The sequence below is a fragment of the Alnus glutinosa genome, chromosome 8 (genome assembly GCF_958979055.1).
Source record: "Alnus glutinosa chromosome 8, dhAlnGlut1.1, whole genome shotgun sequence".
NCBI classification, from domain to species: Eukaryota; Viridiplantae; Streptophyta; class Magnoliopsida; order Fagales; family Betulaceae; genus Alnus; species Alnus glutinosa.
In genome coordinates, this window is record NC_084893.1 from 6,165,057 (window position 1) to 6,189,380 (window position 24,324).

The 24,324-nt window shown below is 37.0% G+C and overlaps 2 protein-coding genes across 2 annotated transcripts; one reads left to right on the forward strand and one right to left on the reverse strand.

Annotated features, from left to right (window-relative positions):
• The first annotated feature begins 1,359 nt into the window (after window positions 1-1,359).
• LOC133875785 (protein neprosin) lies at window positions 1,360-4,956 on the forward strand. The gene is made up of 7 exons (XM_062314023.1): window positions 1,360-2,018; window positions 2,111-2,197; window positions 2,370-2,579; window positions 2,979-3,143; window positions 3,449-3,502; window positions 3,583-3,729; window positions 4,297-4,956. The coding sequence occupies exons 1-7, from the start codon at window positions 1,644-1,646 to the stop codon at window positions 4,672-4,674; spliced, it is 1,416 nt and encodes a 471-aa protein (XP_062170007.1). The 5' UTR covers window positions 1,360-1,643; the 3' UTR covers window positions 4,675-4,956.
• Window positions 4,957-11,911: 6,955 nt separating this feature from the next.
• Window positions 11,912-21,899, reverse strand: LOC133875821 (arginine-specific demethylase JMJ20). The gene is made up of 9 exons (XM_062314060.1): window positions 21,587-21,899; window positions 19,380-19,550; window positions 18,351-18,513; window positions 18,050-18,167; window positions 16,499-16,568; window positions 16,325-16,405; window positions 14,496-14,552; window positions 14,291-14,402; window positions 11,912-12,885 (listed from the first exon to the last, which is right to left on the reverse strand). Exons 1-9 carry the CDS (start codon window positions 21,794-21,796, stop codon window positions 12,404-12,406), a joined length of 1,464 nt encoding a protein of 487 aa, XP_062170044.1. The 5' UTR covers window positions 21,797-21,899; the 3' UTR covers window positions 11,912-12,403.
• Window positions 21,900-24,324: the final 2,425 nt, after the last annotated feature.

Genomic DNA, 24,324 nt, shown 5'->3' on the forward strand with positions numbered 1-24,324 from the left:
AACACAAATATAATTGTAAACTAGTCTTTTTAAAGTACTAACACAAATATAACTTAACGTTTTTTCTATAATTATGCAAATGCCTGCCTGCCCAAAAACGATGTTAATCTCAAATTCAGTCACAATTTGATAGAACCGAGCAGATTTGTGGTACTAATTGACGGGTATTGGACTCTCCCATTCACATTTTCACATCATCTACAGAGGATGATGATCCTGACGTCAGTAACATCAAGGGGCCCGACTGATCATTAAGGCTGTAGGGACCTGCGCCATTATTTTCTTCTTTACATGTCACTCAGAGTTTGACTACTAGTTCGGGTAAAATACAGGTGAATTGATGAGAAATTTTTTTGAGAAAAAAACGGTTATTTTAGCTAAGCTAGATTTCTAAATGGATGAGGCTACCCAACAAGGTTAAAAAAAGATTCTTAATTGAGCCATGTTTGGGTTTTCCAGGCCATAATACAAAGAATTTACGAGATTCAGCAACGTGCGAAACGGCTAATTCGCTATATCGAAACTCGCTCTGTTTATATAACCTCTATATAGCGTTACTCAAAAATACGAGTCACCATCCCTAAGATTATGTTAATGTACATCCTACCATTTATGCATAGAGATCATCAATGGAAGTTGTTTTCTTGTTTGGAAAGAGATTGGCTAGCAAAATGGAAGACATGTATATAGGCTTGATATTCTAATAAGCAAAGAAGAGTGAGTGCTTCCAAGCTGCATATGCAATATTTTAGCAGCACAGGGTCCACAATTCCTCTCTGATACTAGTTTGGTCTCAAACAAAATTATTACAAGGGCCTTTTGATTATCAACAAATTCATACTAATAGTCAAAAGAAATTACACCCATTTGGAAAGCAAGGAATTTATTCATCATCATGGCATATTTGATATGATGATTTCGAATGGCCCACCAAATGTTCAAATCTGCTCTAACTTTTTCCCCACTTCATAGTGGAACAGCTCCATGAGCTCATTTTTTCTTGACTGCAATTGTACAAAATAAAGATAGAATAAAGCAAATAACACCCCTCTCCCCATTTTTCTTGACTGCAACTGTACAAACCCAGAGGGGAAGCTTATTCCCAAATTTAGAACCTTTGTTACAAACATGAAAGTAAAATAAAAAAAAGTAAAAGTAAAAGGACAATATGGTGACCAGAACCAGAATGAAGTTGGATTCCCTTCCCTCTCTTCAAAATCAGAGAAAGGAACAAAAGAGATTCTGCACTCATTTGCCTAGTTTTCAATCCTAATCTCATTCTTCTTTGTATTCTTATTAGTCTCTAGACCTGAAACACCTCTCTCTCTCTCTCTCTCTCTCTCTCTCTCTCTCTCTCTCTCATGTTTTGGGAAAATTAAAAAAGCTCTTTTGACCACAGGCTGTTATGGGTTAGACTTCGAAAAGCACAACCCCACCAGCAGGCAGGGCCTATTTTAATTTGCTCGTGCTTGAAATTTCTTGGGTGTCAGAACAAGAAACGAATACAATACACAGTCTCTCTGACAGAGATAGCGAGAGAGAGAGAGAGAGAGTCTTTGTTTATTTATAATTTATATGTTGTAAATGGTGAAGAAGTGAGCACGAAGTTGGGATTTTTCTTGGAGTCGTTCTTCAGTTTTTGTATGGACATGAAGAGAGATTCAGTTCCATGGACAAAACAAAGAAATGAGCCATCTCGTCCGATTCATCACACAACAGGACAACCCCAATGCATACAAGCACAAATTGTTACACGAAAGAAAACAACACAAGAACATTCTTCTAAACTTGCTTCACCTGCTTCCCACAACACTCCCTCCATCACTCCCATGCTTCTTGTTGCTTTCCTTCTTGTAGCTTCCTTGCTTAGCCCTGTCCTGTCAACCGCTACTGTCTCAGATTCCGGCCACTCTCTACCGGCCAACCAAACTTTTCACCCGGGTTCAGAGTTGCACAAGCTGAGGAGGGTCAGAGCTTATCTAAGGAAGATCAACAAGCCGGCAGTGAAGACAATTCAGGCATATATACCTTTGTGTTTCATGGTGTTTTCTATGTATATATCTGTTGTGTTTGAGGCTTGGCGATCTGAGTTATTGTTTTCCTGCTGCAGAGCCCTGATGGTGATGTTATAGACTGCGTGCTATCTTATCTCCAACCAGCTTTTGATCATCCCGAGCTCAAAGGACAGAAACCATTGGTAATTTCACATTTTTTTAGTTTCCAGCAAGATCACTGAAACTCAAACCAAGCAAAGAACAGAAAATTTTCCACTATTGCTTTGTTAGTTTAAAATTGCAAATGGGTATCTCAACATTGCATAAACAGTTTATTTTTTGATAATTTGAGAATAAAAGGCTTCAGTGCTACAGGATCCACCACAGAGGCCAAAAGGCCATGACACTACAGATACAGTTGCAGAGAGCTCTCAGCTATGGGCAGCATCTGGTGAATCATGCCCAGAGGGAACTGTTCCAATTAGAAGAACTACAGAAAAAGATATTTTAAGAGCAAGTTCTATTGCAAGATATGGAAGAAAACCAAGACGAGTGAGGAGAGACTCTTCAGGCAGTGGTCATGAGGTTAGTATTCTTGAAGCAGAATTGATCATACACGGTTACCGTTACTGCTTGAGCGGAATTTTTTCAACTATTTTTTTTGTTTCCTTAATCTGAAAGGTAAATCTGTTATGTCATTTCCGTTCTTTCTTATCCCCATAGTCACTGCACCAAAAAGGCTAGTTTCTATCAAAAGGCCAATTTTCCTTCCTACATTCACTGCAATCAAACAGGGGATTCTGGTAAATAAGAACAGGGAGCAGGCATTGGAGGGACCCTAATTGTAAAAATTGGTTTAGAGTCACAGAGTACTCTGTTTTAAGTAATAGTGGGTTCATATTTTAATAGGAATGTAATTTAGAAAATGGGTATGCATAATCTGCATTTTTCAGTATCCATGTACTGATAATTTTCTTATTGCAGCATGCAGTTTTATTTGCAAATGGAGATCAATACTACGGAGCAAAAGCAAGTGTAAACGTGTGGGCGCCCAGCGTAGCTGATCAATATGAATTCAGCTTGTCACAAATATGGGTCATTTCTGGTTCTTTTGGCCACGATCTGAATACCATTGAAGCTGGCTGGCAGGCAAGTTTATCATTGTCTAATGCTATACATATTCTTTATGAACAACATATTGAACTTTCTCATGTAAGTTGTAGAAACTTCCAAATAAATTTCTTTTGAGCTCAATGAGATTTTGTTTAATGAAAATGGGAATAGAATTATTTCTCGTCATTGTTAAAATCAGAGATTTAATCATTGTTAAAATAAAATTCAGGATCATTCTTGTGATACCATGTTAAATTATCGCTGATGGGAAATAGTAAATTTGATCATTTAATTAATATTCTAACCGTGGTTATTATGATATTGTAACCATAATTCTTCAGGTTAGCCCAGAGCTATATGGAGACAACAACCCAAGATTCTTCACTTATTGGACAGTGAGTACTATAGCTCTGTTTCCTGTTATATATTAGAGACATATTGCTCGTGCTAATTTGACATGTAATTCAAATCACAGACTGATGCATACCAAGCAACTGGATGTTACAATTTACTCTGCTCGGGATTCGTTCAAACCAACAACAGGGTTGCTATTGGAGCAGCAATCTCTCCAAGGTCCTCCTACAATGGCAGACAATTTGATATTGGCTTAATGGTTTGGAAGGTACGTTTTAGCTGACAAATGATAGAATTAAATTAATTCAAAATAATGAGAGTCCCATTTGTTATGTTGGGATCTACTCTTACTTGGTAAACTTCATAGTTGGCATAACTTATGATTAATAAACTGAGAAGCAAAATACCCTTTCATGACTTGGTTCTTTCCTTCTTTTTTCCTCCTATTTTATAATAATAATAAAAATATCTAAGATTCTCTTCTTTTCCTTTTAAAAAGGCTTCCTGATGCATCGGCTTTTCTTCTTTCTTCTTTATTCAAGCACTCACTTACTAAATAAAAAAATTAAAAATTAAAAAATTAAAAAATTAAAATTAAAAAAGGGTTTGTCCCATATCAGCTTGACAGCTTTTATGGCTTGAGGAGTTAAAACATCTTTTTTCTTTTTCTTTTGCCTTTTCTGTTACATGTATGGTTGTGACTTATTTTTCTTCCTATGTATTATTACTAGATAATAAGGCAATTAGACCCATAAGGGAAAACTAATCATGTTTGGCATTATGTAGTCAAAGACATCAACAAAAAGTTACTAAAACATAGTTGTTTTCTGTTCAGGATCCAAAGCATGGACATTGGTGGTTGGAATTTGGATCTGGTCTACTGGTTGGATACTGGCCAGCCTTCCTGTTTAGTCACTTAAGAACTCATGCTAGCATGATACAGTTTGGAGGAGAGATTGTAAATTCTCGATCATCAGGTTTTCACACATCCACTCAAATGGGTAGTGGCCATTTTGCAGAAGAAGGATTTGGAAAAGCATCCTATTTCAGAAACTTACAGGTGGTTGACTGGGATAATAACTTGCTTCCTCTAACAAACTTGCATCTCTTGGCTGATCATTCAAGCTGTTATGATATAAGACAAGGGAAAAATAACGTTTGGGGAACTTACTTTTATTTTGGGGGTCCTGGAAGGAATGTAAGATGTCCATGAAGAAAATGGCACAGGATAGAGAATATAGCCTAATATTTTTTTTCCTGGGATTCTGTTTTTTCTTCTTTTTTTTTTTTTCTTTTTTTTTTTTTTTAAAATTTGGGGTTTTAGATTGCATCTTAGGCCTTAATTTGGTTTGATTGTTATAAAAGTTTTCCCACAAAATTCCATTTTTACTAACGGGTTCCCAATTATTCATCCCACCAGCTTTGGGATTATGTAAATGTATGGAAATACAAATTGTCAATAACAATGAGTTGTGCTCCTCTCCCAGTTCTTTTACTTCTTCTTCCAACTCTTTAAATTACAAAGGGGAAACACCAATATTTATTGAAGGCAGGAACTGACTTCATTCCCATTAAACCTACACCTACTCTTGCCATTTTTAGAAATCGCGTACTCAGAGTATTCACATCCGACTCAGGAAATTTACTCTCCATTTTAGCTAAAAAAATCACATTTCTCTATTTTAACTACTCACTTTTTCAAAGTACTTACATTCAGTTCTCTATTTTAACTATTCACTTTTACTATTTCATTTAAAATTAAGTGAATTGGTGAGCGCCGTAGCAACTCACCAAAATGTTTTAACATTTTGCTAAGTCGGATGTAATTTATTTTGCCAAAATAACTCAATCTTTAGATTCTTGGAAAGGCCAGGGCAAGTGGTATTATATTCTAACACAAACCCTCTATACATGGTGTTGCATGTGCTGATAAAGAAAATTCTGAACTTATCTGACAGATTTAACTAGATCCTTAATTGCACTCCAGCTTTCAAAATATGAAATATCGATTACGACAACAATGTACCTGAGTGACCCTTATAAAATTTTTGAAAAAAATAAAAAAATAAGAGTGAGAAACAAGGAATCCAACACCAATAACTAATCAGCATTTTCCAGCATTGACTTGGGAGTGTAGAATTCATTGAATACTAAACTGGGAAACATAATTTAAGCACCACTCCATCCCCCTTTGAGCCAAATGTCCTAATCATAAGAAGTCAATGACATATAATCACTTGAACCAACTCAGCTAACCTTTAAATCATCTCCAGCTGATAAAATACAAAAAAGACAGACATGTAGCATAACAGTAGCCTATTCTAGTATAATCCTAGTGCATTTTCATAATAGGCGATGATGAAAGAGCAGTAGTGGTCCTCCTTGTACTAAAATAATAGGTAAACATGAACCTAAAAGTGAGCCAAACCCAACCACTGTTTTAACATGAGAGCCAAGAGCCAGAGGATTAAGAGCAGTAACCTAATCCTGGAAGTATATTGCAGAACATTTCATATGTTGATGCTTGCAGGGAATGTTTGGTTAGAGTCATGAAGTTGTCAGCTAGCATGAAAGGCACGGATGCTGACAGTGACACTTTGTAGGACAGAAGCAGGAAAAGCAAAAGGCACACAAAAAGCTGGTTTCTTTTGTGTGTGGGTGGGGGAAGGGAGAGGAAGGAGGGGGAGCAACTCCAAACATAAACTGGCCTCTTCGCTTTATTCATGAGTTGTATGACACGACAAACAAATAAATTACTAATAATTTTTTAGTCCTTCAGCTTTTCTACATTCAAAACTTACTATTGCATAACTTTCTATCAAAAGAATGGATTTGGAATTGGACCCCCATCAAAAAGTACTCAAAAGAAAATTTTGGGCCGGGAAATAAGGAAGGCCTCTGAGCTTAGAACAAAAAGAAAAATGCTTAAGCTCTTACAAACTTAACGTGACGGTCCATAATTAATAAAATGATTAAGCTCTTATAACCATGTGAAGAGTGAAGAGTGAAAATGCATCATTTCACTAAGGGGTAATTACCTTTTCCCCCATGAACTACCAAAAAATGCGCGATGCCCCCACAAACTACCAACTCGACCAAAATAGAGCATTCAACTACCAAAGACAACCCTTTTCCCCCCTTCCGTCAGTCAAAGGGGTTAAAACAAACGGTCAACGGGTCACGTGACCGTCACACGCTGTTTTACCCTAATTTTCTTCCTCTTTTCCCCCCATGAACTATCACCATCTTCCTCTTTTTCCCCCATGAACTACCACCATCTTCCAATATGCCCCCATGTAAAATGGCACATGACCCGTTGACTGTTTCTTTTAACTCCTCTAACTAACAGAATGGGAGAAAATGATTGTCTTTGATAGTTGAATGCTCTATTTTGGTCGAGTTGGTAGTTCATGGAGGCATCGCGCATTTTTTGGTAGTTCATGGGGAGAAAAGGTAATTACCCCTTTAACAAATTATGAGCTACCATATCAAATTTGTGAGAAATTTATAATAAAAACTGTAGTATTCCAAGCAACACTCGAACAAAAATGGATACTCAGATCCTAAAAAAAACTCAACTAAAAATCTAAAATTTTGTAGTGGTAGTTGTTTAGACAACAGTTTGTTTTTAAGACGACATTGCCTTTGTTGGGAACGAAACATAACAGAAGCGTTACAAAAGCTCCTTCTTAGATTGAAGTTAAGTCTGAGACGACAATATATTTTTCAACTCAAAGAATTCTTTTAGTAACGCGTTTGTAATTTCCATAGTTATGCAAGCATTATTTATGGATAACTTTTCCTTAAGACGACTGTAATTTTCTAATGGCCACAGTCTGTAGCCCCTTTTCTGTTTGTGCAAATATGAAAGGAGGGTTCAGGGAAGATCATAGTTAGTTTACATTTGGGAAATGATGAAGGGAGAATGAGATGGTAATGCATCCTATGATGGAGTTCAATGCAGTCCATTTGGCGAGGTTGTGTAGTAGTCTTAGCTAGCTCGGGCTATAAATGAACCGAGCTGTTCATAAACAGCTCAATTTCGACTCGCGTAAACTCAACTCAAGTTCAGTTTCTTTATTAAATGAATAGAACTTAAACAAAAGTTTAAACTTGTTCATTTAATAACCCGAATTTGCGTAAATTCAACTCAACTCATAGAAGCTCATATAAACTCTTATTAACTAAATTTTTACAATTTTCTATAATATTATTTTTAACTTTGTGATGAGAACATCTTAAATATTTAAAAAGATAAAAGAAAGATCTCTTTTTAACGTGATAGAAATAGCTTCAATTCTTGTTACTATGAATCTTGACATAGATATGTGTTTATGTGTGTTGTTTGTATAGTTGATTGTACCCTGATAATCCAGTACTCAAGAAAACCTGCTAAGACAGGAAACAGGCAAATGGTGACTCGTCGAAGCTACCAACGAAAAACACTCTAATGCTTAAGTCAATGAAGTATTTGAGAGAGAGAACCCAATGAAAGGAGAGTGGGGAGGGGAAGATGTGCATAGCTCATGTTGGTACAGTTTCCGGTATGGTGACATGTCGCCTGGTGATTCGCTGCTGGGTTTTGATCTACTACTTCAATCCTGCAAAAAGAACAAACAACTCGTCGGGGGTGCCAACTACGCCCACTCCGATGCCTAAGTCAGTTCAAATCAATTTTCTGAAGAGTATTTTCAATCTCAATCTCAAGAGCTCAGAGAATTCGTAATTTCATACCTGGTGTGACGGTCTTATTTATAGGCCAGACTTGCGGTCTCACCAGACTTCTTGACGCCTAGTTGGATTAGGAGTTTGAGTCCTAGCTTGGTTGAACTTTAACCATATCTTCAGGGAATTCGAATGGAATTGTAGAGTCCGAAGTTGATTGCGTTTGTACCTCTTTAAACTTGATTCCGTATTAATAACTATCTTATCCCATTAATTATGGAATTGTGGTTTATCCCTGATCTTCTGGGATTCTATCCTCATCGCATTCTAAAACAGCTGCGGCACACTTCAGCCAACCTCCGAGGTGATGATACCCGAGATATGTTCGCTCCGACTTGGAGATCTCGGGTATCGCCTCACCATAACAGGGTTATGTAAGGCCGAGATGTTGTTACTCCGACTTGATAATACACCGAGGCGTTATTACCCCGATGCGCTATTACCCCTGAGGCGTGATTACCCCGAGGCGTTTATTACTCCGAGACTCAAATATCCGAGATATGTTCGCTCCGATCAGACTAGGAGATCTCGGGATATTTTATATACCGTAACCTGGAGTGTTAAGACCGAGACGTCGTTATACCTCTGAGATGTCTTTATACCTAGACGATCTTTTCTTTGCTGGTCGGGACAAAAATGTCCGAGACGTAACTCCGAGATGTTTCTGAATCCACGTGCCTCTAGGGTTGATTTTATCCCTAACAGCTCAGAATAAGGACCATTACCTTCATTTATGGGACTCCCGTCAAAATGGTAAGTGGACTTGATATGGAAAGGGCCGAAGGTAAAGGGAATAATATGGAAGGGGATATATACTCATGATTTTGACTCGGGCGTGCACACCATCCTGGCAACAGTGCAAGGGGTCCTAGGCCCAATCGGCCTGTTGATGTACACCACGGAGGACTCCAAGCCGCAAGCTGAGGCCATGTTGGAGTTAGACTTCCTCAGCTCGAGCATAATCCCCGAGGCTTAACTTTTACCCGAGGGGCCTGAGGCAGCCATCGACGCTTCAACTTGCCCAATATTTTGAGTTCCCAGTTGGGGACATGGCTTATGCTACTGAAGCGGTTGACCCTTCAACCAAGGGGTGAAGCCAATCCACAGTTGAGGGCTTGGTTGATGCCGTCAAGGTTGCCGATCATTTGACCGAGGGGGAAGATCATTTCGATGGTGCAACTAATGTCAAAGTCTCTTCTAAGGCTATAGCTCAGGGCGAAGGGAGGGTCGGTGCCGAGATTGAGCCTTCGTCTAGTGAAGAGGGTGGCACCAATGTCGAGCTTTCGTTCTAACTTTTGTACTTGTTTTCCTTGTAAAATATTATACCCTTTTTTAATTTTCTTGCCCTTCAGTCTTTAGAACGTAATGGAATCCTTTTCTAAATTTATGTCTTTACTTCACCTCTTATTCTGGTTTTGAGTGCTCGAGCCATCAAATGAGTTTGTTGAAAGAGTGACCGAGTGGAAAGCCCCATCGGTTAAGTGGCCAAATCGAGGTGCCTCGTTGAGAGGTCATTGAGCGAGGTCCTTGGTGCCTTGGTCGGTTTGTAAGCAAGCCAAGGTCTTTTGGGCCCCATTAGTAATGTGACCAAGCAAGGTGCCTTGTCAAGAGAATACCAAGCAAGGTCTTAATGTCTCGGTCGGTTTTCGAGTGAGCTAATGTCTTTGAGGTCTTGTCGGTAACATGCTCGAGCGAGGTGCCCCATCGGGAGGGTGTCGAGTGAGGTCTTGGTGCCTTGGTTTGATTTTTAAGCTAGCCAAGGTCTTTGAGGCCCCGTCAATAACATGACCGAGCAAGGTGCCCCACCAAAAGGTTAAGTAAGCCAAGGTCTTTCAGGCCCCATCAGTAGAGTGACCAAGCAAGGTGCCTCGTCGGAAGGGTGCCGAGCAAGGTCTAGGTGCCTTGGTAAGTTCTTGAGCTAGCTAGGGTCTTTAAGGCCCCATCGGTAGCATGACCAAGCAAGGTGCCCTGTCGGGAGGGTTCCAAGTGAGGTCTTGGTGACTTGGTTGGCTTTTAAGTGAGCTGAGATCATTAAGGCCCCATCGGAGGGGTATCAAGCGAGGTCTTTGGTGCCTTGTCAGAAGGGTGCCAAGCAAGGTCTTTGAGGCCCCTATAGGCTGCGTGATCAAGCGAGGTACCCCATCGAGAGGGTATGGAGCGAGGGCTTTGGTGCCTTGTTGGTAGGGTACCGATCAAGGTCGTAGGGAGGGTACCAAGTGAGGTCTTTGGTGCCTCGTTGGGAGGGTACCAAGCAAGGTCTTTTGAGGCCTTGTCAAGAGATACCCCTTCAGTACATTAGGGAGTCATTGGCCCACCTTTTAGCTACACTAGGTTGAGTGTGTGAATTCGAAAACAACTGGTGATACCATTTACTAGAGGCCCCGCAAGGGCTATTCAAGCCCAACAAATCTCATTATCCCTTGAGCCTTGGAAGGTCCATCTGCCTTCAGGATGGGCTATGCCCAACGGATTAGTCCTCCTTTGAGGGAGTTGCCGACCAACGGTCACCTACCCATGAATGCTTGGTGAAAGGACCATAAAATGAAGGACTTTCCCTCATTTATGGTTTTGCCTATTTAAACTCGACTTAATAAAGGAATAAGCCATTGAAGCATCTCCTAAAGATAAGCAATTCATAAGTATATGTCTCCTTTCGTACTAGTCCTTTTACATTTGGCCCTTGCTATATCAAGTCCACTTACCATATTGATCGCAGTCCTATAAATGAAGTAATGGTCCATATTTTGAGGTATGAACATCTTTTCCTCCCTACTCTCCTTTCGTTGGATTCTCTCTCTCTCTCTCTCTCTCTCTCTCTCTCTAATACTTCATTGACACAAGCATCACAATGTTTTTACACTAGTATCTCTGCCCTCTGGTGAGCCATCCTATGCTTGTTTTCTGTCTTAATAGGTCTCCGTCTCCTTTACTATACCACAAACAAGACCAAATTGTTTAGCCCATTGTTTTATTATTATTATTATTATTATTATTATTATTATTATTTAATTAAGGGTAAATTTGTGTTCTCTAAGGTTTACAATGGTATAAGAGACAACGAAGAACCCTAACAATAAGGAAATTGAAATGGGCTGAAAAATGAAACACTCATATTGCAATTTTTGATAATTTGGTGGTTACATCAAAAAAACGCGTGATAATTTGAGGGAGATAAGTGAAATTTCTCCCATAATTTTTATTGGGAAATAATTCATTTAGATAATGCATGGTTTATAGCATCTCTTTAAAATAACAAAAATTAATTTTACCTATACCTTTGAAAGTTGTGCTATTACTTATTTATTTATTGAAAAAATTACAATTTAACCCCCAAACTGTCAACCGTTTTGCAAGTAGCTCCATGAACTGTCAACGCTTGGACTCTAGCCCCCTAAACTACTAAAACGTTTCAAAAATGCCTATTTTGTCGAAACATGCATATAATACCCCTGCCACGTGTCATTTTTCAATTAAAAAACTAAAAAATTTATTTATTTAACTATACGACGGCATCCTGATTTTTGCAGTTAAAACTTGCAAATAATGCTTGTTCACTCTGTTTCAACTTTCTTCACTCCGACCTCTCTCTCTCTCTTTCTCTCAATTAGAACTCAAGTGAAATAACAGCAACACATTTCACAACCTTTCACTCTCATTTCTCTTGGAGGAGAACAATATAATTTCAGAAAATAATAAAAAGATTAAAAAAAGAAGTTAACGCCCCATTTCAGCACAAATAACAGCAACTTCTTTCCCTTTTTTCTTTCACATAGTTCATTTCAGATTCAAAACTTCCACTTAAACTGTAGAATTGACAAGCCTAAAATAGTCACAAAATTGACATCATGAAATTCAGGAAAAAAGAAGAAGAAAGGCTCGAATAGAATTTTTTTCTTGTGTTGAACATCTAAAACAATGCAAGTAATTGCAGCACCAGGGTTCTGCTTAGATTAGTTTCTCACGTACCTTGGTCACAACATGAACTAGAAAACAACTAATGAACACACACCACGCCCAGAGCTTTGCAGTCAGCAGGCTTGCTATAAGAATCTCATCTTCATATTTAAATGCTTCAGAAGCCACATAATCACCACTTCCTGCAGACTACAATCTTCATGGGGGAGCGCCTTACTGAAAGCTGCAGATTTTGAGAAGAGTATAACAGGACCAGCTTTAAGTGGAAAAATTGAAGCCAAAAATCACTTCTCATTGAACATCTAAGCACCATCCCATTCAGACGGCAAAACAATTTCCTCACAGTTGGTGCAACTGAGTTTTGTAATAGCATTGTCGATAAAACTAATAAGATCTTCTGCAGTAAAGACCTGGGAACTGTAAGTTCTTGTAGTATCCAAGTCCCTCAAATCATCCACCAAATCTTTCTTCGTATCAAAACAGCAACTCTGTTGTTTGTGTATCATCTCATACACTCTTTCCAAGCCCGTACACAGATGAAGGAACCTGGGATCATCTAGAGTTTCCCTCATATCCAAGAAGAAACCATGATTTCCTGCCAGGCCACCAACAGACTTGATCTTGCACACAATCTTCCGTACAGATCCAAGGTTCAAAGCTAAATGCTGAGCTACTGGGGATAAACTCCGAGTGGATTTGCAGTCTCTTAGTAAATAGCATAGTTGGACCAAATTCGCCAAGCAGAAGCTTGTTATGAAAACAAAGAAATCATAAAAGTTCATGCCTGTTGAAAAAGCGGCGATTAGTACAAATATAGCATCAATATAACCCCAGTACAGCAACATTCTCCCAATGCAACTAGCAGGCAAGGCATGCACAATGGGCACAGTATTAGTTCTCAACTAAAATGTATATCATCCACCGATGTCATGGGAACTCTTCCAAATATGCTATCATTTCATCTACTAATGATGCAAATAAATGAGGGCTCAATGTCATCCTCCATGAAAGTCTATTGTGGTTCAAACTTGAATAGCCTCTTCATCAATAAGCTACTCTGTTAGATTGAGCCAGGTTGAACCTGACCTACTCTAATTGTTACTTTGGTTCATTTCAGGTAGAATGGGCCCAGCTCTAGTCCAACCCAACCCAAGTATAGCACCCTTAGTCACTCAATACACCCTCAAATTGTAAACAGTTCTATTGTACCAGACTGGGGGAACTTGCAATGAAGAAGAGCTTAAGAACTTCTGGGGAACCCAAATCAGTCTTAAATTAAATCATAATTAAAATGGAAGCTAAGTACTACAGTTGGCCGATCACATTACAAGGAGCTTACTGACACTGCCCTGTTTGTAAAATCAATATGGTGATTCAGATTCAAGCTCCTGGAGTTTTCTCCAGCAGTTACCCCCAGATTACCTGTGGTGACTACTATAGAATAATGGGCTTGTTTGGCAAAGGAAGGGGTCACTTATCCCAAAAACAACTAACTTCAAAACATTCCAACTTTATATCACATCAATAATTTTTTATTATTATTTAAATAAAAAAATTCACTACAATACAAAATTTTTTCACTTTTCTATACAAATTTTTTTTACTTTATATCACATCTATCAATTATAACTCCCACTACCAATTCCCCTTCCCTTCCCCTTCCCTTACCTAACAAGCCCAATATGAAAAGGCCGATCTATTCTGGTGGTTTTGGAATTATTTGGCTAGATTTTCTTTCTCATCAATTTTCCACCTGAGGTTTTTTTTTTTTTAACATGGTAAATTGTATAGAGTATATTAGAATTTTCTATTACTACTAGCTGTTTTAAGACAACATTTCAGTCATGTCTTGTTGAAACCAGAAAGGTCTATATTACTTAATTTATTTTGCATGCCTAAGTTGGGATATTAGATGACAGTTTTACATGTCTTTTGGCATGTCAAAGCGTAGGTTTAGTACACTGGTAAGATGCCTCATCATTAATTTAAAATCTTCCAGTAAGTTACAATTCTAGTTCCAGGAAGCTTTGCTTACAAACCATGCTTCCCCTAAAACCGATATCTTAGGATGGAATTGAATAGCATAAAAGGGAAGAAAAAAAATGTATTTGCGCATGTTTAACCACTGCCACGATTGTTAATACATCTAGCGGGCAGAATTAAGTAATCCTCCAATATTCATACTACACCTGTGTTGGCTGCAAGATTGCGCTGGCAGAGACCTTCAAAATCATCACATATATCCCTGATGTCTTCTATGTATTCCTTAGCCTCATTGTAGTCACTCGAAAGTAAATTCCACTATAAGAAAGATAAAGTTAATAAGACAAATGCAAGTCCAATTAGAATAGGCCAAAGTGTTAATTTTAATATATGAATCTAGCATCTACTTACCACCCAAGAAAGGTTATAGGCGTTGAACCAGTTGTGGTTTATTGATATTGTATCTTCCTGAAAACAGTACGAATGCATATTTAAGAGATACTGACATCAAACTGGTAGAAAAAAATTAAATATATAAGAGTATAATCTTTTGAATGCAGTGCCTGCAAACGAGCATTCAAGTCACATTTAAGATACCTCTGCACCTAAACATGTGACGCAGGTTGGGTAAAATCCAAAAATTTAAGGAGCTCGGATTACACCATACAAGAAATCTCACATGCCACATCAGTTCTACACTAGAGGGATCCAAGTTAGATCACATAACCCAATCAAAAAATGGGGCGATGCCATTTACCATCCAAAAGTACATGACTATTGTTTGACAATGATTTTTTGATAAGTATAATCAAAAGGCGCAAAGCAGCGCAACCCATAGTACACAGGACGTATACATAAAACCCCTAATTCAAAGAAAAAAGAGAGCACCTATCTATAAATTCAAAATAAACTCATGCATAAACTGATATTTCTCTCTCCACATAAACAACGTTTGTAGCATCATTTTTTCCAAGTTCATCAAATCAGTCTCACAATCTTCAAAACAGCGTGCATTTCGTTCCCTCGATACACACCACATCAAACACAATGGAGCCATGCGCCAAATCGGTATCAACGTTCGATTGCCCTTTTGCCCCCTCCAACTCCCCAACACATCATGCCAAAACAGAACTTTCGAACCGTTCCCGATCTCATATCTCACATGAGCTGCAAAAGCATCCCATCCCCTCCTAATACACTTCCAAACTCCAACCCCAAAAGAACCCCCAACCTCCTTAGAGCACCAACCACCCCTCATACTTCCATATTTGAAATCCACCACCTTTCTCCAAAGAGCATCCCTTTCCAAAGCATATCTCCATAACCATTTACCCATCAAAGCTCTATTGAACATAACCATATTTCTCACTCCTAGTCCCCCTGAAACCTTTGAAGAACAAATCGTATGCCACTAACCAAATGAAATTTAAATTCATCTCCAATACCACCTCAAAGGAAGTCTTTCTAAAGTTTTTCCAAACAATTTGCTACTCCCACTGGAATAAGGAAGAGAGACAAAAAATACGTAGGTAAACCCAAAACTTGTATCATCCCTCATAAGCATGGCCCCATATGCCTTTTGCTCTATGTTAGCAAATTGACCAGTAAAGAAAACTGTCCCAACTATAGAATCAAGGGCATCAATGCATTAGGTTTCCAAAACTCTAATATTCCAACTGTAAAACTAAATATAACTATTGGATATACAACCTCAATCAAAAGGCAAGGAAGCCAAAATGCTGCTTCTTACAGGCCACAGAGTAGTACGAGAAGCATGAAGCACATCATGCTAATGGTTTTATCTCTAATAACAAAGAAAACCGCAGCATAACAACAGCCCATAAAAGGTTCTTTTTATGAGTAGCAAAAGGTAGAACACATTCACAACTTACAGTTATACTTGATGACGGTCTCACCATAATTTTAAAACAGAATCCAGATACTGAGATGAAGAAACACAAGTTGCAGAATGATGCAGCTTATATATATAAGTATCAATTATAATATAAAGTTTATTGAGAAATCAGCGTGAACTAGAGAGTTTTATGATGCAGCTTTATTTAAACCCTTTACCTAAAGCTGAAAAGGACACAGGTAACACTATTGTTGACTTGGACGACCTTTTCAAAACTAATTGCATGTTCACTAAAGACTTGAGATTTAGAAGTTAGAACAGCACAAAGAAAACTATATATAATTTGCACCACCTAAAAAACAAAAAGAACAAAAGATTAAGATACCAGGTTATGAACTTGATGATACCATCCACTAGGCACAAAGATTATTTCATTCTGTTCTTGAGTGCACTCCAACCAGATAGCCTACACCATGAACATAAAATACAACACATGAACACACGCAGAAGTCTTAAGAGAACTTAAAAGGCTACTGGAAGATCTAGTCTGGCAAGTTACCTCCTTAAAACCAGGAAATTCTTTTTCACTGACATCATCAAATATATTATATACAGAACTCTTCATGTTTCTGAATGGAAATTGAAAAGGCAATTAAAATTAACAAGGCCAAAAGATGTGCGTCAGTAGAAACTGCCTTCTACTATTATTATTATTTTGTATCAACTATAACTAAACTACAAATAATAAACACACATCAAATATACTATTGAAGTTGACATAAAATTAGCAAGTGTACGAGACGGACCTAAGGTCAAATGACCTAATTCTTTCCCCTCCCCACATCATTCCACACAATCCACTGGATCAGTTGGATTTGTCAACATGAGCAGTCCAAAGCAAAGGCCAACACATTCGCTATGGTTCTAATGATGTGCGTCAGTAGAAACTGCCTTCTACTATTATTATTATTTTGTATCAACTATAAACTAAACTACAAATAATAAACACAAATCAAATTTACTATTGAAGTTGACATAAAATTAGCAAGTGTACGAGATGGACCTAAGGTCAAATGACCTAATTCTTTCCCCTCCCCACATCATTCCACATCCACTGGATCAGTTGGATTTGTCAACATGAGCAGTCCAAAGCAAAGGCCAACACATTCGCTATGGTTCTAATGTTCATACTAGTTCAAGAAAGGAACATCCTCTGGCAGGCATACAATTCCCCACCCCACCCCCCAAAAGACAAATATATATAGAGAAAGAGAGAGAGAGAGAGAGAGAGAGAGAGAGAGAGAGAGAACAGAAAATTTAGAAACGCTTACTGAATATCCATCATGAGCCACTGGGTTGGACCCATAAAGCAATAGGGTGCAAGGTTTTGGCATACAGAGGTTGATCAAACTTACATATCATGTTCAGATCGATAATGACACTCAATGAAACAGAAAATAGGCTCAGAATAGGCACTGACAAAAGAAAATCTAAGATTATTCATATGCCACTGACTATAACTGCACAATGCCTCAATAAGACAACTACATAATATTGCTTCCCAATTTTTATCACACCCTCATGCTATATACTTTCAGAAAAAATATGCAGTGATCAAAGTTTTAGTAGTTTATACTATGGTATTATAATCATCAACCTGCTAGATGTAAAGAACAGACAGTAGCCAAAAGAAATATTGTAAAGGCAGATTATTGTAAAGGAATAGACAAAGTGGCCAAGGTAGCTGTCAGTTGCAACTGATATCATGAGAAAGTGGATAAACATCTAAGCTTGCTATAACAGTTAATTACTGGGTAAAAATGGAAAATTCCAACTTATTTATGGTTGCTAATCCACGCATGGAATATAGAATATGTCTGATTTGATATATTTTTTGGATAAGTAATTGCAATAATATAAAAAAGCGCAAAGGGGCGCAACCCTTATACACGGGAAGTATACAAGAGAACCCCTAACAGGGATGAACAGAGAATAAATTTAAAAATTCAACATAAGTAAAAGAGCTCAAACTATGATGGGGCGCTATCCAAAAATATATGTCTGATTTGATATATAAAGTTACTATATTGGACAAGAATTATTTTCATGCCTGTCAAACACCAGATTGCATTGAGAAGGAGACAGAAAAAGCCATTGTTTCTTCCCACACACATTTGCTGACCAACTATATGACCTGAAAACATCAGCATGAAGGGGAGTCCAAGATCCTGCATGAAAAATTATAAATTAGGTAACTGCCCATGGGATATACATTTTAAGATAGAAAGGACAACCAGTTCTCTCTGTTGAAAGGAAGCATAAAGTTTTTTGTCCCCTTAAAATAAGTGGAATATAAACTACATAATATGTGTCTACCAAGAATGAGAAATTTGTTATGTTGGTGCTCAAACCTTTTGCTCCCATGTAAACAAAACGATAGTCAGAGCAACTTATTTCATTATTCGCTTGATAAGTGTCAGGATCCTTATGCATACGATAATTGTCGAGATACAGATTGAGCCAATCATCACAGAAAAACAATGGAGTATTGTACGCTAAATATTCTGGGTACTCCTGAGCATCAGATTAAGAGGATAAAGGCCACAAATCAGGTTACTGAGCTAACAATAATCCAATATATACCCTAAGATGCAACAAACTGACACAGGCAAAGTGACACTGCACTACCAAATTAAATGGTGAAATTGAAAAATAACTCTTTACAAGGGACAAAATAATGACTCAAAGGTTTGATTAATACGGATGGCTGAATTTTAATGCTAACAAAGCGAAGTCTGTGCAAATACTTATCCATGATTCCATGATCAGATGCATATTAGCAGACTTGAGAAAGAACTATATTAAGATTTCACTTTCCATCTTTGTATGAATAGACCACACTCCTTGCAGCTAAATCATTACGAAAGTACAGTGTTCAAAAGGGCATTGCAGCTTATTTTACTCAAAACCACATAAATGGATCATAGCAAATTTGACTCTAGTATGCTGACACATACAAACCTGGAGCAACCTTTGTGTGACATACTAATTACAAAAATAATGTAAAGAAATTTCATGATATGCCTAGAAAAGGTCTTAAAAGTAAAGAATGCACGTAACAACATGCCAAAACTTTCTACATCTCTTTTTCATAGTTCTTAAATTACTTGGTCTTGTTTACCTAATAATAAAAGTTGCTAGCATGATACAGCTATGTCTCTATGCCTTAATTTCTAGCAAATTAATCATTGAACAACCGTAATGACTCGGCCACTTGAAAACCATCTCACGATTAAACACTAGTGCAGCCAATTTACTGTGTAAGTTGACTAAATGTCTATCAAGTTGAAGTTTTACCAAACCAACTTAAAATTGACTTATATTCATACTTGTAGGTGTAAGGTAAGCAGAAAATTTGACAAAACAAATTACTGGCACACCTTCACAAAATGCCAATCCTTTAAGTATAGCACAGGATGGCCATCACTCTGATTTGTTGAAGCACTACCCAGCTCCTGCAATGAATTCTCCAGCCAGTGGTCAACGAACTCTGAAACAGACATCTCCACTCTTTTCTGATCTGTGAAATCTCTAGTACCACAGTCTGCGACCTATAAGTGCCAAAGTAACAAGTGAGTTCAAGTGAGAATAATCTGATTTATCAATGAAAAACTAGCATGCTGTAGATTTTATATTTTTATTTGATATTAAACATGGCTAGTATCATAATATATAATCACAAAACATGATTAGTAATCAACGAGTCAACAAATTCTTAGACAGATCATATATCAGACTTGACACTACAAGGGTTAAAAAAACAATTTTAAAGAAAGGAAATTACTCAACAAAGTTTAATCTTTTTCTCCATTCTTCCTAAGAATCAAAATGAAGTATACTTTTCTCTTGCTTTTCCATAAACTTATAGTTCAAACTCTTTTATGATGAATAATGATTTATTGAAAGAAAAAGGCAAAGCCCTTATACACGAAAAGTATACAAAAGAGAAATACCCTACAAGCAACTAAAATCTAAAAAGGAAACAAGATCTAAAAGACTCTAAGAAGAGAAATTTGGAACATAGACTACAGCCCAAACCAAAAGATATCTCAAAACAAAGATTTTAAACAAAGCACATTGGACTCGTAATCCTCAAAGAGACACCGATTCCTTTCTCCCTAAATGCTCAACATAAGGAATGCAAAAATAACGTTCCCAATAGCCTCTTTGGGATGTCCCCACCCTTAAGTTTTCCAACAATAAAGGAGCTCTAAGATGTTGCACGGCATAACCCACGAAACTCTAAGCAAATTGAGAACCAAGTGCCAAAGATCACTAATGTACTCACAATGAATGAGAAGGTGATTAATGGTGTGACGTCCCACATCGCCTGGGAATGAGGATGTGCTTATATGTATAAATGCATCATTTATGATACAACGCGTTTTAAAACCGTGATGGTCATGAACCTATCAGAATTCCGCAGTTAAGCGTGCTTCTGCGAGAGCAATCCCAGGATGGGTGACCTCCTGGGAAGTCTGATTTGGGGAGCCAAAAGCGGACAATATTGTGTCATTGGGGGTGGGTCGTTACAAATGGCATCCTCATTCTTTTTGCATAGGCAACACCAGTTTACAAGAGTGAAACCCCACCTTCTAAATTATCAACCGTGAGGATTCTACCAAAGCTGTCGTCTTTGTAAAGAAAGCCATGCGGGGCAGGATTAACCTTCTAAGACTTTTTCAGGGGAACAGACAAGGCTCTTCAGACTGTAAAGATTTATAATACCTTTTCACTTCAAAGCCATGATCTAGCTGGGTTCCAAAACATTCAATATGTCTCCCCCAAATGGGTTTTGAGGAGTATAACATATTAAGAAAAGCGGCAAGCCATTCCAGCTCTCAATCCTGGACTGCCCTCGTGAGAGTCAGATTCCAATGGGTAGAAGTGCCAGAGGAATCCAAGTATTCTGAAACCAAGACCTCTTTGTTCAAACTCTATGTATACTACATATGATTGTCCTTGGAAATACAAACGATTCAGAGCATTTGGTGAACGATCTTTTGGCTCAGGTTCGACATAGTTGTTGGCTGCAGTACTCTCTCCAATTCATTGCATTTAGGCGCAAGCACAACTGACAGACATGGGTGGGCACACTTGCACACACATTCTGGTTTGCTTTCTCTTAGTCATGGTCTCCAATAGCATCATAGGAATTACAAAAAATAAAAATAAATAAAAGGTAGGCTCACATACCTCTTACGCTTTTCAGCAACTAACACAAGCTCTAAAATAAAATAAAAAATATAGAAAATAAAAAAAAATCTGTATAGACAATGGTCATGCCCAAAATTTTGAAATTTACATGCTCCATTTCGTTACTTTAACTAGCAGGACAACAAAACTAAAAAATCATATTCAAGACCTCATATTTTTTGTCATCTTAAAACTATGTTTGGTATATAAAGGAATAGAAAAAGGAAGAGTGAACTCCAAACAGACCATCGTGGCAAATCAAAAGAGATAAATAAACCCATCATTCCACTGAATTATTTCACTGCAATGGCAATAAACCATAAACGAATAAGGGTAACCAAAAAAAAAAAGAACTTGCACATGTGATCAGCTAGCTATTGAACAATAGTACCTGAACTCTGGATTTCCCAAAATGGGTTGAGAAGAATTGGAGATTGGGCTTTCCATTATCAAAGACCCAGTCTTTACAAGCCTTCCAATCATCCATGAGACCCGTCAGCACCACAGGCTGGTTCTTTTCCAAATATTTCTGCACAAACTCACTGTAACTGACTTCTTTCCCATTCACCTTCTCTATGTGACCCCCAATTTCGATACCCATTTTTGGGCTAAACCCCAAAAAAATAAATAAAATTGAAAAGCTGAAATTAATTTGCGGATTTCTGAGTGTTTTGTAGGAAAACAGAGTGAAGAAAACTTCTGAACCTTCGCTATCACGCATTCGAGTTATGCTCCGTTGTTTCTTTTTGTACGTTTTGGGCTGGGCTGGGCCAGATTCGACCCAATAGTAAAACAACTGTTCCGATCATAAACCGTTTTCGTTTTTTCTTTTTCTTTTTCTTTTTATTGAAACCGTTTTCAAATCCAGCGGTTTACATATACTCCTTGCAAATTACCAATTGTGGGACTCAAGTCCTGCAAAAATACAAAAATGGCCATACAAAAATTTTAATAAGACAAAAGTATCCTTATAAAATTTTTTAAAAAATAAAAAATACAAATATTAAAAAATGACAAAGATTTCCTCTAAAATGGGCTCCAACCCAATCTATAAAGATGTTATGTGTTCATTTCACATGTAAAAAATACATATTTTTTAAATAGTAAGGACAAACACATGCTTTTTAAATAAAATTTATTTCAACTTTATCCTTGCTATTTAAAAAAGGATAGAAATTAGCAACAAACTGGTTTGTACCTAATTTTTACGAGCTAATATAATAAAGTAACATGTGTTTTTAAAACATATGAGAAACATATATATATTTTTTTATTAATGCTATTACAAAAACTGTCCCACATTGCTAAGAGATCCTTGTCTTGTAGACTTTATAAGGCATGGACATCCCTCCTCTCTCAAGGTGTCTTTTGAGAGTGAGTAAGGCCCATGGACTTTTACATGATATCAGAGCAGGTTCTTTTGACAATGATGGGCCTTGTCCTCCCGTTGTTGAACATGTGTTTGGCCAAAGATGCCACACGTGAGGGGGCGTGTTAAAGTGTCCCACATTACTAAGAGATCCTTGTCTTGTAGACTTTATAAGGCATGGACACCCCTCCTCTCTCAATGCGTCTTTTGAGAGTGAGTAAGGTTACAAAAACATGTAAATAATACATACTATTAAAAAAAAATATGTGTTTCTCATATGTTAATAGATACTTGACAATGTATTAAGTTAATTTTATAAGAATTAACTATAAACCAGTTTATACCTAATTTATGTCCATTTTATTATGGACCAATATTTCAATCTTAACTAATTCAATTTAATTTAAAAGTAAACCAAATCAAACCCCTGACCATATCATATTTTATTATGTGATATTTGAGAATTATTGTATATACCTTGATATAGGTGGGAGATAACCTATGTTTGATAGTTTAGGAGTATTTACAACTAACCACTTAAAATTCTTATATGTATTTGAGTAATGCTATTCTTCACATCTATTTATCATATTGAGTGACATGACGTGTGTTAAGTAATTTATTGTATTAACTACTTAAAAAAAGAAAAGAAAAATGAAAGTCACGTAAAATACGTCAAGTCAATAGTGTGAAAATTGATGTGATAAATGGGTATGAATAGTAACTCTTAAACCATTCACATTTCACAATGATCTCTTCATAATTTCGCTAAATTTAACTCAAAAATCTACTTTAAGAGTTTTAGCCCGTCGCTTTTTTAAACTATTAAACAACAATCTCTCTAAATGTTTATCTACTTTAAATAAATACTATTTTTTAATCGTTTACAATAACTACCATGAATGCTATTATCTTTAAATAAAGGGTTAAAGACATATTTGGTACCTGTGGTTTAAAAACTTTATTTTTTGGTACTTTAGTTTCATTCTGCTTCATAGATGGTACTTGATTTTTGGGAAAAGACTGACTTGGTACTTCCATCTACTTTTTTGTCCAAATTTTAACAAATTGTCATGTGTCAACCAATGAGGGTTGACAGTTGGCACAATATAAAAAATTAAAATTAATAAAAATTTAAAAAATAAAAATATTAAAAACTTTTTTTTTTTAAAAAAAAGGGTGGCCCTTGGTGGTGGCCAAACAATCTCCAATGGCCAAAACCCTCCATTTTTTATTTTTCTTCTATTTTTGGCTCTTAGGTGGGCCACAGGGGTGGTCGAAAGGCCAAAACCCTCTATTTTTTTTTTCTTCCTATTTTTGGCATTTAGGGGTGGTTCGGCCACCCCGAGGCGGCCAAGAGGGAGGCTGAGAGCCTCCCCTTGGCTAAAATGGAGGTGACTAACCATTATTTTGTCCATAAGAGCCACTTTTTTCTTTTTTTTTTTTTTTTTTTTTTTAATTTTTAAAAATTTTATAATATATTTTTTTAAGTTTTATTAATTTTTAAAGATTTTTATTTTTGATATTGTGTCACATGTAAACCCTTATTGGTTGACAAGTGGCAGTCCGATAAAATTTAGACGAAAAAATAGACAAATGTATCAAATCAGTCTTTTTCCAAAATTCAAGCACCATTTGTGAAGCGAAATGAAACTAAGGTACCAAAAAATATAGTTTTTAAACCACAGGTACCAAATATATCTTTAACCTTTAAATAAATATTATTTTTCTCTATTTTGGTACGGTTTGCAAAAAATATT

What these genes read in the sequence shown, in the direction of transcription:
- LOC133875785 (XM_062314023.1), top strand. Translation starts at nt 1,644, where the DNA reads ATGGACATGAAGAGAGATTCAGTTCCATGGACAAAACAAAGAAATGAG. An exon ending in CGGCAGTGAAGACAATTCAG is followed by an intron (nt 2,019 to 2,110) that starts GCATATATACCT and finishes TTCCTGCTGCAG; the next exon opens with AGCCCTGATGGTGATGTTAT. An exon ending in CCATTGAAGCTGGCTGGCAG is followed by an intron (nt 3,144 to 3,448) that starts GCAAGTTTATCA and finishes ATAATTCTTCAG; the next exon opens with GTTAGCCCAGAGCTATATGG.
- LOC133875821 (XM_062314060.1), bottom strand. Translation starts at nt 21,796, where the DNA reads ATGGGTATCGAAATTGGGGGTCACATAGAGAAGGTGAATGGGAAAGAA. An exon ending in TTGGGAAATCCAGAGTTCAG is followed by an intron (nt 19,551 to 21,586) that starts GTACTATTGTTC and finishes TGGCACTTATAG; the next exon opens with GTCGCAGACTGTGGTACTAG. An exon ending in AATTTCCTGGTTTTAAGGAG is followed by an intron (nt 16,406 to 16,498) that starts GTAACTTGCCAG and finishes TTCATGGTGTAG; the next exon opens with GCTATCTGGTTGGAGTGCAC.